The 18,653-nt window shown below is 38.4% G+C and overlaps 1 protein-coding gene across 1 annotated transcript; it reads left to right on the top strand.

Moving 5' to 3' along the window:
• On the top strand, window positions 1-18,344 carry SON (SON DNA and RNA binding protein). Its single transcript, XM_067565579.1, has 5 exons — window positions 1-8,146; window positions 8,901-9,048; window positions 13,950-14,018; window positions 14,120-14,235; window positions 16,890-18,344. Exons 2-5 carry the CDS (start codon window positions 8,937-8,939, stop codon window positions 17,046-17,048), a joined length of 456 nt encoding a protein of 151 aa, XP_067421680.1. The 5' UTR covers window positions 1-8,146; window positions 8,901-8,936; the 3' UTR covers window positions 17,049-18,344.
• The last annotated feature ends 309 nt before the right edge of the window (window positions 18,345-18,653 follow it).

The following is an 18,653-nucleotide window of genomic DNA, read 5'->3' as shown; positions in this document are numbered from 1 at the left end:
TATGTCCAAATATCACATGATAAATACCATTGAAATTATTGGAAGATAGAAAAATGGCACACTAAAGATGTTAACAGTCTACTACAATGCACTTGGAAAATATGCTAAAGCTTTAATGGACTTAATTTATATGCGTTCAACCTAGATATGCATTGTTGTTATGCCTATCTAGCTATGGGTTAAGGTATTGAGCTGAACATTTTTTTTCTGATGCCTAAAGAGCTTGATAGGTGCATTATGGAAATTCAAAAAAAAACAAAACGTGTGGCCGATATTTGAAATAGATTGGTTCATACATTCTGTTACTGTTGATGTTGTGCTGAAATGACATCCATAATCTTGGGTATGGGTGCAGTGGTAGCTCCGCAATTGAGCTAGTCACTTTGAGATGTACTGGTCAGAGCCTGATCCTGATGTAATTGAATTCAGTGGTGTTTTGGCATTGACTTCAATGGGTACAGGATCAGAACTTCTGTTCCAAGATGAATTGTTCTGTTTGGATTACTTCCATCCATTTGCTTTCTTGCCTCTGTTTGCATTATATAACACCATTTCTGTGAGCCAAATATTTTGAAATATTAAAATAGGGGTTGCAGTTGGTTTATTGATTTAATATCATCAAGCACCTTGATATTGTTACTGAAGAGAAATTACATTACCTGAGTGAAATGTCATACATTCTTACGTTTTTGTAAGTTTGTTAATATTTCATGCTTCCTCTTTGAAAATAAATGTTGAACAAGTTCTGTTTCAGTGAATAAAACTGGGGAATCCATGAGATTTCTATTTTTACAGGCAAATAATCATGAGTAACAGCACTCACTCTGGCAAAGGTTGCAGCAGCTGAGTTTGTTACAAGACTGATTTTGCTTATTCTTCTAAAATTAAAAAAAAAGTCATAGGATTCTCAAAACTAGTAAGTTAGCTTTGAAGCTTAGGTAGAAATTTGACATGAACTGGACAAGAGATTCTTGAATTCCAACGCACTAAAAATAGAAGTGTTCACTAGAGTTCAAAATTCTTACTGCCCTTCCACCCTCCACCCAAACATACACACTTTGTAGGAAGACAATAGAAAGGAAAGAGATACTTGTTAGGTGGAAAATTTCTAGGATCTTGATGAGCTCTAGGGATGAGGACCAACATTTAGTTTATTAAAGTCTTAATTCAAAAACGTATTTTGAATTTGCTACATTGTTTCAGAATATGGGCTCCAGTTATTAAAAAATAGTCTCTACCCTAGCAGAGAGAGACTTCAAAATGTAAACCACTCGGCAGAGAGGTTTCTCAGTGAGGAGAAAAGGAGCACTTTTTCAATAAACGGCTTGTGAAAGAGGCCAGTAAACCTTCCTAAGGCGTTTTGGGGTTCTCCCTTCCTGCATACCTCAGGAGATTCCCAGGACAAGGATGGGGAATGTCCCTTTGATCTCCTTTTTCCCAAGCCCCCTATTCTGAGCTGTCTCTCGTTTCTTGAGGTTCTTTCGTCTTCTGTGGCTGCAATTGCAGGACTATCTTTTAACGAAATACATGGAGTGGAGAAGGCAGGTGTGTTTTCCCTCTGCCTTTTTCTCCTGCACTCGTGAGCTGCTCCTGAGTGCGTTGTCCCTTTCGAAAGATGACCACATCTCTGTTGGGAGAAGCATGGAGAGAGCTGACTTCCGGCTTGAGGACGTGGGTGCTGCCAGGAACAGAAAACTCCAGATGAAGAATGTGGTGTTCAGCAGCGATTCAGTGAATGTAGGAGGAGCAGGCAGTGAGAGGCACTAGCACTTACCTCCTTTCTCTAGCCAACAAACATCCTGTGGTTTGCAGCAGCAGAACTCTTCTTTATCAGACTATAGGAGAATCCATTAGGTGGAGAAGCCAGGGAGGCACTAGTGCTTCCCCCACACTTTCTCCTGCATCGCTGAGCTATTTCTCAGGTTGACCTCTTTGCTTCTTTCGGCTGCCCCATTCCCCATGTATGGCCACCAAACTCCTGGGGTTAACAGTTGACCACAATCACAGACCTTATCTACAGGGTTTTGAGGGCCCATACAAGTCTAAAGCTTTCAGGAATTGTGGGACTATTGACAAGCCTCACAAAACTTACGTAGAAGGTTGATGAACTTTACAAGGTGGGCCCTCAGTCCTGTGGATGAGATGGGAAAATCTCACACAAAAGGTAAAGCAGGCACAGTGTGTTTTGAGTGCATATTATCTTTCAGGAACAGTAGCTTAAAAAACCGAACTAACCAGTAAATGCAGAGTTCAGGTTGCATTTTTCAGGCAAGATACTGGAGCTGCCTTAACTCTGCTCATGTAGTGATGCCCTGAGAAATCAAACTCATGTTCCCTTATCCATCATAACGAAATGTTAAATTTGTGTTAGTGATCACCAAAAGTAGAATGCCTTATTCATAGCCATATAGTGGTACTGCTGCTTTATGGCTGTCTTTACAGTCATACACAGTACACACAACGGAATGTTACAAATTCTGTTACAATTGGAAACAATAATTCCTGTCTTTACTAAGGGTCCTGCTCTGCAGAGAGCTGGAGGCATAATTCCACATGTCAATCAGTTATCTGATTGTCAGTAGAGACCGAGCTAGTGTGTCTCCATATGCAGACATCACACTTAGTCTCACAGGTGTGTATGGAACAGATTGTACAACCAATGTTGTGTGTTGTACATTTTTGATCCTCTAAATACAAAGAAGATGGTAGGCTGGCATATCTACTAGGGGAGCTAAGGTAGTTGGGGTTGCTTGTTTGAGAAATGCAACTTTAAGTCTGCGTTTCCTCGGTTTCTAAGGTTTGGTTTTCAAAAAATTAAACTAGTATTTTTGGAAGGTAATTTGCATTCAAACTATGACCCTGCAAACTTAACTTCACCTTAATAAAGTTTTGTGTGGCCTGTAAGTTAATTTACTTAAAATGGTTAATACGACAGAGTGAATAATTGTGACATTCCAACTAGCAGTGTGTTTATTTTCTTTTGTTTTAGCAATGTGACTGATTCATAAGGTTTGGACATTGGGTTGTTGAACAGTATTCCTAAAGGGACATCAACATTCTGTAGGTTTCATTGATACAATTGTGACCAATATTATTTTTTCTGAAAAGTGGTTTTCTGTTTCAGTTTATCATCAATGATGTAATCAGTTCACAAATGTGAAATAATTAATCTATTACATATAGAATAAATTATCTTTGATGATTTGCAACAAAAGAAAAGTAAACTAAACATAGAATGTTGCTGTACAAAATGTCATTTGAGGGGAAGTAGGTAAAATATTTTGGCCAAGCAAGTTCTATTGAGGCTTACTCTTGTTTAGACTTTCCCAAAGCCACCAGTTTCTTCTAGATCAATAAACTCTACCATGTTTATTATACAACAAATACATTTTTTCCCCAAAATGAGGTGTTTTTTAGGTTTGCATTTTATTACCTGGGTTCTTTTTATAACACTTGGCACAGTATAATGGCTTTTTTGTTGATTTGTGCTATCACTTAAAACAAGGCATTTTCAGGGCTCTGATAAAGCTGTGTTTAAGACTAGACGTCTTGAAAAGGTAAAATCCTTTCTTCCACATTCCCTTGTGCTATATACCCCTCTGCCAGTAGATGGAGACAAGAAACAACAAAACTCTTGTGTTATCACCTTCCTCTTGAATGGAGAATTGCCTGTCCGTCTCTGATCTTGCAAGAAGTCGAGGCAGTCTTTCAAGTTATCCACGTGCTCATCACCTTCAGGCTTGTCTGCTACAGTGTGCTATGCTTGGGGATGAAAGTGAAGGCCAGGTGGTTTAACAAGACACTCCGATGTTCTGTTGCTACGTGGGCTCCCTATCCAGTACTGAATCCATTTCAAGTCCCTGGATTTAATTTTCAAAGCCCTCAGAATGGACTGGCTCTGATGCCTCATAGATCTTCTTTCTCTCTGGCCCAGCACAACAGCTATGATCAACAGAAATTCCGGAAGTGACTGCTCAGAGTTTTTAGGTGGCAGGGGATAAGGCTTCCTTTGTGATGGGCTCTTTACAGTGGAGTTTTCGTCCAACAGAAATCACTATAATCAGTACCTTCATGGTGAAATGGAAGACCCATATTTTTGCAGAAGTCTTCCCAGGATAACAGCCCTAAGGGATGATACATTATCACTTCCAGAAGATACACAATCAAAAAAACCCAATGCTTTGTGTTCTGTACTATCTAAAAACAAAAAGCCCACCTATAAAACTAAGCACTCAGTTATACCCTTGTACAAACAGGTGGCAAATAGTCCTTCAAACTGATAGATGCTTTTTAGAATTTTGTAGGTTGGATGAATGGGAACATAGAGGCCTTTTACTTCAGAGTCCAGGATTCATTGGCCATGGGAGCAGGTGTTAACTCTCACTTGTAGGAGTTTGACCTGCTGTGTATCTTCCCTATCCGGCCTACCATAGGCAGTCCTTCAGAAGATAGTCAAATTCAGGGAGATCATCATCCTGGTATTCCTGGCCTGGCTGGAATTCCTGGCCTGGCTCGAGAGGTGGTAGCACTGTAACTGGCTGGATCTCTTCTGTGATCACCCACTATGTCTCGCTGTGGGTACAGTTCAGGATGGAGAATCCCTGGTTCTTGAGTGGACCTGCGTTAAGAGGGATTTATCTGAACTACTTGATTAATGTCCCAAAGCAGATTAGGGATATTTCAGGCTTGGTGGAAGGCCAGAAAGTTTGTCCAGTTACTTGTGAAATTCCTTTTTGTTTTTGAAAGGTCTGGAATATTGGCTTTCTGAGTCCAAGCCACTATAATACTCAGAGACAAAGTTAGAGCATTCTTCCATAAAGCCCTGTTGAAGGTAATATTTTTTAGGACAGCTGACAAGCTAAAGTGGAGACTTTTTTCTCTGTGCCTATAAGATCTGTATTTGATGCCAAATGCCCTCTCATATGCTCCTTTTCAAACCATTAAAGAGGGGTGAACATTTTTTTTTCAGTTTGCTTTTTTTGTTAGGAGAGAAAAAGAGCTGTAAGACCCTTAATACAGAGAACCCTGACAAATTTTTCATAAGGACAAGGTTGTAATTAAGCTTGCTCTCAATTTCCTTCCAAGTTGATTTCTCCCATCCACAAGGCTGTTTCTTCTCCTTATTCTGACTGGTCCCGTTAAGCACTCACTGTGAAGAGAGCTTTGTGTACCTTGGCTATCTTGTGGTTAGAAAGTCAGATCACTTGTTTTGTTGTTGGTTTTGAGAGTCCCAACCACAAAAGGCTTAGCAATCTGCAAGCTTCAATGTCTTGTGTTAGATGAACCATTGACCAGGATAAAGCAGCTTTGTTTTCTATGATGACTTATTCCTTCAACATCATGTCTACCTCACTGACAGAAGAGGAAGGGATTCTTCCCTTCTAGAACTGTAAAGAGCATCCGGTTAAGCATATTTACATACTATCTCAAATCATTCTGGACTTAATGTTTCAGGCTTTGCTGCTGCCATCTTTGGTAGGCAGGTCTGCTCACTGTAGTCCTTTACTCTATTTTTTTTTTTGGTAAGGTACTCATCTTTTCTCTTGTTATTGATGTTCCCATTTATCTGGCCTTTGTTGGCATAGCATAGAGCTGTAAAATTGTAATTTTTTATCTGTTAGTTTGGTTTCTAAGCCCTCCTGTGCCAGCCTAGGCATCCCACGCTTATTCTTATTTTGTTGTTGGAGTTGAAACTGTTCCGAAATTATTTTCCTAATGTAGTTTTAAGGATTAGTAGTTCTCCAAATTATTTGAGCAGGATCTGCCTGCCAACCAGCCTCCTTTTATAGGAGAAGTGATGTCACAAGAACATAGCTCTTTGTTTGTCCTCATCTGCTAGTAGGAGGAGATGTACTCACTTGTCTGGGCTGGCATAGGAGGGCTTGGAGGTTAACAGGTGAGAAGTTGCCAGTGAAGTGTCATCCTGATGAGCAATTTCTCTTGTAGTACAATTTATGAATAGACAGTGGTTAAATGGGAAATAGAACTTTTATTTTTAATTTATTATGAAACTCATTTGACAGTGATAATAAAAAATATTAGGAACATATTATACCTGATACTATTGGACTGTCTAGTCTGGTATTATGCTTGTCTAATTTAAAAAATAAAAAGGAATTTGAATCTTTTGAATGTCCTGCATAATTTGATTTTTAAAAAAATATTTTCCAATTTCATTACAAACATGGAAAGAATGTGAGATAAGGGGGTGAGTGAAGTAGTGTTATCTTTGTCTGGCGATTAGAAAACTGAGACAAAGAGAGTGGAAGTGGATGTGTTTTCCAACATCACCCTGCAAATCGATGGCAGAGTGAAATTGGAACTTGGTCATTTCAAGTACTTTGTTCAGTTTTTTAGACCATGCTGTTAGTTCCATTACATTATCTAATTAAAAAAATTAACATTTTATAAATGTTCTTTTTCACATTCACTTTAAAGTGCAATTTCACTCTGAATGTAACTGTACAAATGGCATTTTATGGTTTTATGCTTCTTTCAGTGATTTCTATTTCAGTTATCCTCCATTTATAAGTAAAAAGTTTTGTTTTTGTTTTTCCTCTGCCTGCTATACTTGTTCTCTTTAACTGGGATCTGAGACAAGTTGACCTCTTTATTTCTAGTGGTGATGTCTGAGAAGCAAACTTTCTGCAGCCTGCAAAAGGGTTGTGCAGGTATAACTGACTGCAGTGTAGTTAAATGGCTTTGTTAATGAAGCACAAGAAGGAATAAAATTCAGCTCTCATTCTTAACTTTGTTCTGTTGTACTAACAGGAGTGAAAAGCAGTAAAAATGTGGGCTGCCACTAAAATCAGCAGATCTGCTTCTTGTGTATTCAGATTCATATCTGAGTAAGATGATGCCATGTTTACAGTCATTTTGAAGTAGAATTGCACTTTTAAAGTTTAGAGAAATTTAGGAGATTTTTTTCTACGTTTAGGATTTGTTCAGGCTTTGATATTTTCTGTCAAAAGTTAATGCCTTCATTTTAAACTACGAAATGGGTATATATTGAGTCTTTTTTTTCCAAAATTAGTTTGTTTGAAAATGTAATGGGAAAACTCTAACATGAAAGTGACCTCATCAAGAACTTGTTCCCACTCTTGTTTGTGAACTGAATACACATTGGTGATAATGAAACAGATGTTGATGTTGAAAATTCTATCATTGCAAAGCAGGTACAAAAGAGGAATCGGAACCCTGGGTGACATTGACTGGGGTTTGTATCATACTCTGCATGGTTGACCTTTTCTTATGAGAGGTTCCTGGAAAAGACAGGGGAGGATGAAACTGGAAGTAAGTAAAAGCCATTCTAGGTGTATAGAGTGAGGCAGTTGGTATCGAACATCAGCTAACTTGTTTCTGCGTACACGTAAACTGCATGGCCTGCACCGATCAAAAGTTGAACCAGAGAGGTAAACTTAGCCTCTGTCTACCCTTCCTTCCATCAGAGCACCTTGTTTTTAAACTCAACATCCAGTTGCATGATTTCTAGATATTTGTTTTGTTGTTATATAGGTAAATATTAGGGAAACTATTCTTATTACACATGTTCAGGAATTTTTATGAACAGGAAGTGTGTGTGTGTGGGGATTATGATGCATATGTCCTTGGTATGTGCCATAATTGCCTGTGTTTGAGAGGCTAATCATTTTGATTAAGAATACATATATTCTTAGTCTGGAAAAGGAAAACTTTTAATTCTGTTTTATATACATAAGTTGAAACCAAGGAAATATCTGTCTTCATCTCTTCCAATCTGAGAAATATTTAGTACTGCAAACACAGTAAAAACAATAAAGAAAAAAGAGTTCTGTGAACTTATCATTGTTTTGAAACATATGTAAAGTTGCTTCAGAAACACTAGGCATTGTATCTATTACCTACTGTGTGAGAATAAGTGACTGCGTTATCAATACCAATGTGTAACCTTGTATATTAAGTCAAGCAATTTGCTGCTGTGAGGGAAATGACTGACTTACTTGGGTCAGCGGGTGGGGCAGAGGAGAGATGATAGTTCACAGAATAACCTGTGAACTTTCACCCCTCTATATGGAAACTTGTTTCAGGGTCAAATCCTTGTAGCTGCCTTCTTGCCACGGTCAATGCCAGCCCTACTATTCACAACACTGCGGCCATCGAGGCCTAGGTACGTAAACATTTAAGGAGTTTTTAAAGTTCTTTACATCAAAACAGATTTTTAAAAGTTCTATTTGATAAGCTACGACACGTAACAACTATCATGTAATGATGATTTGAGACAATGATATTACAAATACTGCTGCTAAACTGTGTGGCTAAGTACCTTTTTTTTGTTCGTTCATTTTTAAAGAAACGCCTGTATCTGTTTTATGTGGATTTTCAGAGTAAAACGTGTATGTGTAACTGCTGCGTAATAAAATGGGGAAGCATTATTCATATTTAAAATGTGCCTAAACAGTATTTGAATGTCATTACTAAATTTGCTTGTATTTTGTTCAATAACTAGGTACACTTGGCACAAATGTTGCTAGTTATTCAATTAACACTGTCTCCTTTCACAAGATAAGAAGAGATACATTGGAACCAAAGTAGAGTGTTTAAAAGTAAACGTCGGTTATTTTTTATTAAGTACACGTGTTTGAAATGGATCAATGTTTAAAATTGCCATTTTTTTACTTAAAGGATCTCATTAAAATTTTCTTAAGCTGTTTTTAGTTTGATATTTTGAATAAATTATGTGTTTAACTTGTATGTTGTGAACTCTGGTTTATACAAGATATGTAAATGTATGTAAAGCTAAGGTATATTCACTTGAATTGATTTATGAAAGGTTGTTAGAAACATTTTTGGAAGCTCCCAGTTATTTTTTTAAAATCGAGTGCTAACTTTAGGACTTGTTTTACTTCTCTTTCTTTGGATAGGATCAATTCTTAAGAGCAGCACCTGTAACCGGAGGAATGGGAGCCCAACTGATGAGAAAAATGGGCTGGAGAGAAGGAGAGGGATTAGGAAAAAACAAAGAAGGAACTGTGGAGCCTATTCTAGTGGATTTTAAGACTGATCGAAAAGGTAAATTCTTTCCTTGAACCTTTTAAAACACCATAAAACTGATAATGGTTTTCTTTCTATTATAGCAAAGACTAGAATGATCTTAGTATATGGCAGTTATTTTCACTGTAATACATACTTTACTATAAAAATATTATAATAAAAATAATGGTTTTGATACTGGCCCCATACACCCTCCTGAAGGTATGTTTAGACATGAGCTTAACTTTAAAGCCATAAATACTCCCATATAAGTCACTGAGGCTACTTTTCCATTTAAACACATCCATAAGCATATCTGCAGGATCAGGACCCTATTGTGGCTTAAATGAGCTGCCCAGCTTACAGTCAGCTATTTTTTATATATATGCAAACTCAGCAACAGTTTTATTTTAGAATGCATGTTGAGGTATACTGTGATTCACAAAGAAAAATTTCAAGCTCTTAAAGTTAAAATTTTAAAATGTGCTGCAAAGCTCCAATTAACTTCAGTAGAGTCAGGATTTCACCCATATTGTTTGATAATGTGCATTAGTAAATCAGATTAACATTGGTTTTCTACTTAAGCCACAAGCCAAATATTTATCAGTCGTTTCCTAAATATTTTTGAGCTTGTAATACATTACATAGATCACATTTAATCTTACAGACATTTGGCGTAGAGTTTTCCTTCAACCATAGTTGCACTCAGAAAAGAAACAAAGCACGTAAACTTAAACACTATCAGCCTGATTTTCATAGGTGCTGTTAAGTCAGTGAAAACTGCAGATACTAAAAACCAGACCTTAACTGCCACAGTGAGAGCATTCCACTAAATCTCTAAGTACCTGTCAACCACTGAAAATAAGGTGTTGTAGGCCAAGAATTGTAAAAATTGTCTGTGTGGAGTCAGGAAATGGAGACCCTCAGTCTTAAGCCTGGTCTACACTAGAGAGTTTTGTTAACCAAAATCAGCTTTGGTCAACAAAACTGCCAACAAAACTGCCCTGTTTTTTTGACAAACTAAAACCACCTCTGAGAGGTGTAGGGCTTTTGTTGGCATAGTTAGGGCAATGACACTGCATCCCCTTACATTGGCTGTGGGGCAGTCATTCTTGTTAATTTCACCGATCCCCTGGATCTCATTAAATCTGTAATTGACAAGACTGCTGGAGCTGTGAATTTGACAAGAAAGCCCAAGCCTGGGCTGCTGGTTCCTGCTCCCAGCTAGAAATGGGGCTCTCAGCTCTCGACATTGCCCTTGAAGTTGGTGGAAGTGCTCCTGGTGAAGATGCGCTCTACCCACCCAAGAAAGGCAGTGTGGACATCAGCCCCGCTCAGATTACAGCAGTGACTGTTTGACTGTAAATCGACCAGTATTAGGTTGACTTATTTTTTAGGTGTAGACAAGGCCTTACTCTTTCATTTTACTAGTATGAGAATAAGAATAAGTTTAAAGTTTATAGCTCCTTTAGCCAATGGCTTCATAACTGAGTGATGAAACAGTCAAAAAATATAGAAAAGGAAGCAGTGCAAACAAATAGGAGTTTTACACATTAAGTGGCTAAACCTGCTTTATAACTATTCATTTCTCTCAGACATCTTGCCAAATTGGCGGGAGAGAAAGAGAGAGTTTGGAGAAGAATTAGTTGACAGATGTTCCAGGAAGAAAACTTTCTCTGGCAATGCCCTCAACTTACTAAGCTGCAGCACAGCCTTTTCAGTAGCTCTGTCCTGTAAAGCTCTCATTGCTGATAACAGTTCCTTGAGTTTAATGTGGGTAATGTCACAGGCATCAGGGAAGAACTATATAGCTCTGTAAAATAAAATAAATTAAAATTCCTCCAAGGCCATTTCTCTTTTTCTGAGCAGCCTGCAGAATGGGTTATCTGACAGCCTCACAACCATGATTTGGGGTGCTAATCTTTCTTGAGTGCCTGGGGGCATTTGTGGTATCCGTTGGAATTTCTTAACATCTGTAGAGTTTGGCAGTCAGTCCCAATGATTATTTATATTGTGGTAAAGCCTGAAGACCTGAACTGGGATCAGGACCTTGCTGTGCTAGTGTTCACTGCCTCAAAGAGCTTACTGTTAGTAAGATAGCCAGAGAGGTAGAGAAGGAGAGTATAGAATACAAGCAAAGTTATCAGTAATACTGCTGGCACCCATCTTAGTGAGGAGAGCTCTTTCCATGCATCTTATCTTCCCTTTCTTAATATAGGTTCATCTACAAATACTGATATTCTTTCTGAGATCCCTAGGTTACTTTAATTTCATCCTTTTGTTTTTTTCTTTCTGTTTTGAGTTTTATCACATAGATAATTCTGCATCCCTTCATGTCTGTAATCCTTTCCAACAGGCTCCCTAAAAATAAAGCCCAGATTGTTAGAGGAAAGTGCTTTTTAAAATTTGGCTAAACTGACATGGGTGCCTTATATTAAGGTAATGAAGAATCAACCTGGGTTGTTAAACAATAGCTGGTTGAAGTGATTCTTGATACATTGGGAGGGCAATAAAGTGCAATGGAATGTATTGATCCTATTATTTATAAAATGCCAGATCTGTGCCAAGGCTGTGCAAACTAATAAGAAGAAGATGTAAGGGAAGGGTTGAGGACAGCCTCAACTAATGTGTGTGTACTGCTGAAAGCCAGACTGGGACTTTATCTTAAAAAAGGGGTCAGTAGTCTGGCTAGAAAATTTAAAAAGACAAAGTAATTTTCTTCTTCCCTTCTTATAAAATAAAACAATTTTTGAAATCTTGTCTAAAGTTACCCAAAAATAGTGAGTATTTTGACTTCTGGGAACATACATATAGGGACAGTCAATTAACTTTATTCAGTAAAAGCTATTTTGGAAAACAGCAGTAAGGTGTGAATCCAGGGCTTGCCAGCCTTTCCTATGGCTCTGCAATTGATTCAGGTATTCCCAGGCAGCTTCCAGGTCTACAGCCAGCACTCAACAACTAAGCTATCCTTGTGCTCTGCTGGCTGTCAATAAGCTATGCGTGCTCCCTGCTCAGCAGCTGAGAGGTGTAAAATACATACTGCTTCAGTTGGCAGTGGAAAGCAGAACGTCTCTTCTGCCCATTAGAGTTGGACCATACCTCAACCTGTCAGATGTGAAACATATTATGTAACAAGGACCCAAAATGCAATAAACAAACTATTCATGAAGGAGAGCTAAAATGCTGTAGGATCCCTCCCTTCATTGTAGATGACTTTTCCTGTAACCTCAGTTTTGTGATTATTATTTCTGATGTAAATAATTGTCAACAAATAAAAGGAAGAAACATCAGATTTGTTTGAATTTGGGGGTAATTTTGGGGCCAGAATCCCTTGAAATAAGCTATGTTTGAAGTTCTGAGGGTGAAGGCATGGCGGTAATGAGGAGGTGAGTTTAAAAAAAAACAAAAAACAAAAAACAAAAAAAAAACTGAAGAACAGGAGTGAAAAACTGCAGTATGTCCCCTCTATTCCCTTCATTCCCAAAAGCCAGGAAAGGAAACAAGTGAAGGTAAGAAACAAGAAAAATAAAATGAGAGGATTGAAAGAAAAGAAGTTCAGAGCCATCGTAGTTCAAACGTTTTATTTCTTTATGTATCTAAAAGTGTCACTCTAAAGAGTGAAGGCATTTTTGAAATTCATGAGGGTAAAAAGTTATATTAAAGGAAAATGGTGGGTCACCTAACACATTTCCTTATGCTAGAGGCAGATTGTTTCATTTTACCCTTTTAATATCCTGGGATTGGATGGTTGGAGTGGAGGACATGGCTCATGAGAGGATGTCTTACACAAAGTAATCCACAGAATGAAAGTTTGATAGCTTCTGCTTTAGAACTATACAGAATGATTTTTTTTTTTTTAATTACCTACTTCATTTTTGTCCTTCCTTCTGAGAACAGACAGTTGTAGCAGGTTAGGTTTTCCATTGACTTTCAATGGGACTTGTGCGCCTACATCACTACAGCAATTTTGATAATCCCACCCTTTATTTCTGCTACTTGCAGGGTTGGTCTATACTGAAAAGTTGTATCAGTTTAGCTATGTCAGACGGGGTTTGGAAAAAGATCACACTCCTGACTGACAAAGCTATGCCAACAAATCCCCCATTGTAGATGCAGCTTTGTCAACAGAAGAGTGCAGGGAGGTGGTGTTCCTACACCGACAGAAAAACTCCTCATGCAGTGTAAACTGCATCTGCACTGGGGGCTATGCCAACATAGTCTCTATAATGTAAACACAGCCATAGACAATGCATCATGTTCCTCCAGATGTGATTGACTTCAGTGTAAATGGCTGTGAATTCAGAAACAAGAAAACTCTGATTATTGTAAACCAAGACAACACATAGGAGACCCAGAAACCATTGTATTAACAAATTACCTCAAATGACTCTGTAGCATGAAGTATTGTTGACAAAGATTTTTTTTTCAACAAGCTTAAAGTTTTAATTTAAAAGGGAAATGTTTCAACTACTTAAGTACATGGGGGAAGATGTCACGTGGCTTACAGGTGCCCTACCCTTGTGAGTCTCTTTTGAGTTTTAGTTCAGCTCCTGCTGTGTATTTTTCCCAAAGGTGACATGAGCAGTGAAGTGCTGAGCTCTGCCAGGGGAAGAGTGCCTTCCTTGGTGTGCTTTGTACTTTCTAGTGGCTGACATACTAGATACAGCCTCAGTGGAGCAATTAATGGAACAAGTTGAGAAGAATGGCATGGTGTGAAATAAAAATATCGTTGAAATGAAGGAAGAAATTAAAAGGTTTTAGAATTGGTGATTGTGCTATAGTTGGCATCGTCAAGGTAAGGTATCATTATGCAGGCTGTTACTTGGTTGATGGAATGAGAGAAACCCATGCTCCAATTGTAAGATCTCAATGCAAAAATCAGGTCTGTAGGGGTAGAAAGTAACACAAGATATAAACATGGTTCATATTTTGTTTAGGTCTTGTTGCAGTGGGAGAAAAGACACAAAAGAGATCGGGACATTTTAGTGTGATGAAGGATCTTTCAGGTAAGGCCATTTTTTTACTCCTTTAAAATATCTAATTTAAGGTAACTTATCTAGGAATAACATTGGAATTAATTTAGAAATAAAACATTGATATATTTAAGGTAAACATCCAGTTTCTGCATTGATGGAAATCTGTAATAAAAGAAGATGGTCACCACCTGTATTCGTATTGGTGGATGATAGTGGGCCTGATCACCGCAAACATTTTATCTTCAAGGTAAGCTTGAATTCCCTTTTCTGACCTGTCTAGTACTCAGTTAGAAATGGTAAATTTAGTAGTAGTAATGTTATTGATTTGTATTCCAGTAGCAGCCACAATGTGCTGGGCACTGTCCAAACACACAGGAAGACAAAGTCCTTATTCTAAAGAGCTTACAGTCTAACCCCAGAACCTGCAAACACTTGCACACATTTTTAACTACGAAGATGCTAAGAGACATTCTTCCCACTTCCTATTTAAATGAGTTAAACTAATTTGGAGTCAAATTCTACCTGCCATCATCCCATGAATAAGTTTTAGTGGAACTGCTTTTGTGGAGCAGGATTTAACCCTTTTTTATTCTTTAGTCAGTTTAGCCCAACTTACTGTCTTTCCACTTGAATCTTGCATTAATGTTTGCCATTGAAAATGTCTACTCTTCCACTAAAGAGCTGACAGAGAGAAATAGATCACAAAAATGTATTAGAGATGTCTCTTCCCCTCTGGGAGAAAAATTCTCCGGCATTGTGGAAAAGATCACTGTAGTTTTACAGGAATCCAGGCCATAACATCTTGTTCTATGCTTAATTTCAAAGGTTTGCATATAGAAAGAAGAAATTCAGGCATACACTTTTTCTTCATTCATGGTAGTTTCTTACCAATATTTTTAATTTACCTTTATCGTGTCAAGTCCTGGGCTTCGTAAAGTATTGGGTTTAGAAATGTAGGTCTAAAATAGTACCTATCTGGCTCCTAAAATTGTCTTAGAATAAATTAGTAGTTTAACAAAAACTACTTGCACTGTCCCATGAAATTTGCCAAACACTTGTTCTGTTGTTGCCCCTGAGGTGCAGATTCCAGCAAAATGGCTCCCCACTGAGGATGTTTTGCTACTAGTCCCAGTGCTCAGTCACAAGAAGCAAAAGCGAACCGGCAGACCACGACTGCCTGGAGAGAATGTAGGGAGAAAGACAGTCTCTCAGCTACTATAGGTCCCCATCTGAGTCTTATTTCATAGATCTTTATTAAATACATTAATTAGCAACCTGGTTTGCCCCTGGTTTGGGGCAGGGACTGTACAGTGCCTCCTAGTACAATTGCACCCCATTCTTAGTTCCTTAGGTACTACTGTAATGAACACGATTAATAACATGATTTGAGGCAAGCTGCTCCTTTCTGTATCACATGATGGAGCTTCTGAGCCCTTTTCAAAGGTAGTCTCAAGTATCCCTGGCTGATATGATGGTAAAAATACCAGTGTCGGTGCAACAGCTTTCATTGGTGGACCTGTAATAGTGCTAAATTGCAACTGAAGTCTGCTGTGTAGACTCCAGTTAGTTATAGATGCAGGCCCAGTGTATTTGGTATAACAGTGACAAGTGAGGGGGAGAAAGGGTTAGGTGGGGCAGGGTTTTTTAAATGAAACTTGAACCTTTGTTTGCAGTGTAGTTGTAGCCATGTCAGTCCCAGGATATTTGAGAGACAAGGTGGGTGAGATAATGTCTTTTGAGCCACACAGAGCTCTACTTCAGGTCTAAAAGCTTGTCTCTTTCACCAGCAGAAGTTGGTCCAGTAAGAGATCTTAATTGGCCCTTTGACATTTTCATTATATGTTGTCTATCAGTGTCTTGTATAATTAGGTAATATGCTCTTTGGGGCAGGGACTGTCTTTTATTCTGTGCTTGCACAGTAGGGCCCCAATCCTAAGTGGGGCCTTGGAGTTACTAGAATATAAATATTAATAACATATTGCACCTGAATTATACCCATATCTAAAATGAGACAGAGATAGGGAAGTGAAGAGACAGTTTCTTCTTTGACTGCTGGTCCCTATGTGATTCCATCGTGGGTGCGCATGCATGCCATGTGTCAGAGCTGGAACTCTTGAAAACAGTGTCCGTCGACCTGCGTGCACGGCTCGTGTCGTACACGTGGTATGTCCGATATCTTATGTGGTGTGTGGGTCAATACCCCCTCAGTTTCTTCTTACTGCTGCATGGCTAGAGTTGGAACATTTTCTTCTCCTCATTAGTACCTGCGTAGTAATATAAATGTTTTCGTTGGCAATTAGAGTATAGTTAGTATATAGTCTTAGTGTTAGTTTAAAAAAAAAAGTTAAGTTAGAGTTAGACAAATTTATTAAGTCTCCTGCGCTCTGTCCTGTTTGTGCGCGGGAGTATGCCAAAACAAGCTGGTTTTAAAAACTGCGCCACAGGCCCTCAGTCTGTCTTTGTGAGTGATGAGCACCAATGCTGTTTATACGGTTTGGGTGAGTCCCATATAGTCTCATGGTGCTCCATCTGTTGCTAAGTGTGTCAGCATGAGAGAAATACATAAAATATAGAGAATGGGGAAAACAGTGAATGCCCTTGTACGTTGAATAATAGTGACGAGCTCATGAATTGGTGTTTTTGAGGAATCTTTTTTCCTCATCCTCAGTGCAGCCCCATCGTTTGCGCTTGCTTGTCTTTCAGCATTTAGATCCAGTGGAGTTTTCTCTATAAATATCATTTGAGTGAGGACGTGCATGCATGTTGCAGGTGAGGAGAGAGGTGGATTTTGTCTACCTTTAATAGGAAGTTTACCTATCGCTCCTTCTAGCTCTTATAAACAAACTTTTCCAGTAGTAGTAACAAACAGCTGGTTAAATCTCTTTTTATTATTGTAAACAGGTGATGGTTAATGGGCATGAATACAGGCCTAGCTTTCCTAGCCTTAATAAGAAGCATGCTAAAGCCACAGCAGCAACTGCGGCTCTCCAAGCGATGGGACTTGTACCAAAGGACAGCATGCCTAATGCCACCATCTTCAGGAGTGCCTCACACCGCTGATATTGATTTTTATATTGACATTATTTCGGATAATTTTACTCTGCACAAAAAAGGTATTTCCCCATTTCATGTTGTAAATACATTGGTGATTCCCACATTGTAAAAACTGTACAGACACCTTCAAGATTTTCTTTTGTACCATCAAAAATGTATTTAAATCATACTTAGTTTTTGGTATGTTTATATTGTTTACATTAGTGATGTAATTATTTCTTAAATGACTAAATTCAAAAGACAGACTCTGGAGGGCATCAGTAATCTATACCCTTGTTTTAAAACTCATGCAATTTCTCTTTGAAACTCGTGTAAGTTCTCTTCAATATGGAATGTTAACACTTTCATAGTCTTTTGTACTATGATGCAGTTTTCCCTGGTCTTGGTAAAGCTACTATTGTAGTACTTTTGCCTATAGCCGGTACAATGCTGCACAGCTTATCATAGTCTAGAAGAAGGCTGGTATGTACTGCTGGACAGATACTGAGCCAGTAACGTTACCCCTCCAAGAAGGTAGGTAAATTGTGGCACTGTTGTACAATGCTAACATTACCACTTCTCTCTGTCTTATTTGGGGTTTAAGTCAATGATGTAGTGCAACTGGCCATCTGGCTCCCATTCTAAGACTAAAAAGAACAGGTAAATGACCTGGTTTAAATGGGAGGGAAGAAAGTCCAGCGATGAAACTGATGAGAATTGCAATGTAAAAGTGTCTCTTCCCTGCATGTTCTGGTAAGGAGATATGAAATTGTCTATTCCAATCTCAAATTAACACACTGCCTGATGTTGATTGTATGAATTTGTGGTTAATGTGAATTTTAAGCTATAACAAATCTACAACTGGATGGGGGTAGAATGATGCTTCCATTGTTGTACCCAACTTAGTCAATAAAGCCACACAAGTTCATAATCTTAATCACTGGTCAGTAAACAATAATTAAGATCTATGCCAAAACACTAATTTAGAAGCCAGCATGATGTTAGAGTCTGTATTAAAGGGGGAAGCAATAGTGACTTCTTTCCATCATAGGAAATGTTTTCAGTTGCATATAAAGTTACCAAGCTAACTTTTTGGCCTTGCATTTTTCATGCTGATATTCCATCTCAGGGTTAAGTTTGACCCAAAGTTTAGCAGTCTTTGAAAATGAAAGTGGTTGGGAAAAATAGGCATTCTGGTTTTTTCACTTTTTAAAAAATAGCTCTAAACTGTTGAGTATAGGGATTGAAAATTTTTACGGGGGGAAATAGTTCTCATGTCAGATCTGGCTGAGTTATAAATCTGAAAATGGCCATTTGCACGTGCCTACTAGTCTGCATGCTGTTATTTCTGAAAAGTTAAATGTTTTTCCCTCTAAGCCTGTATCTTGTCAGCTGCACAGAGCTCCAGATATGATAGGCAAAATGGAGCTCTTCTTCTGCACCAAACTATCCTTTGGCCTGAGTGGAGAGAGACTTGCAGTAGGAGCCAGATGATGAATTTTGGTCCCATGGACTAATGTTAATTCTCTGTCCTTTGCAAACCTTTTTATTGAACATTTCCTTAGCAGGGAAACTTATCAGTGTCCCATCTCATAGATAGGGTGACTGAAGGCAGAGGTGTAGCATGAAGTC

This window comes from Emydura macquarii, unplaced genomic scaffold, assembly GCF_026122565.2.
Source record: "Emydura macquarii macquarii isolate MOO-44397 ecotype Brisbane River unplaced genomic scaffold, CSIRO-AGI_Emac_v2 contig_2681, whole genome shotgun sequence".
NCBI lineage: Eukaryota > Metazoa > Chordata > Testudines > Chelidae > Emydura > Emydura macquarii.
This window is presented reverse-complemented; position numbering and strand designations above follow the sequence as displayed.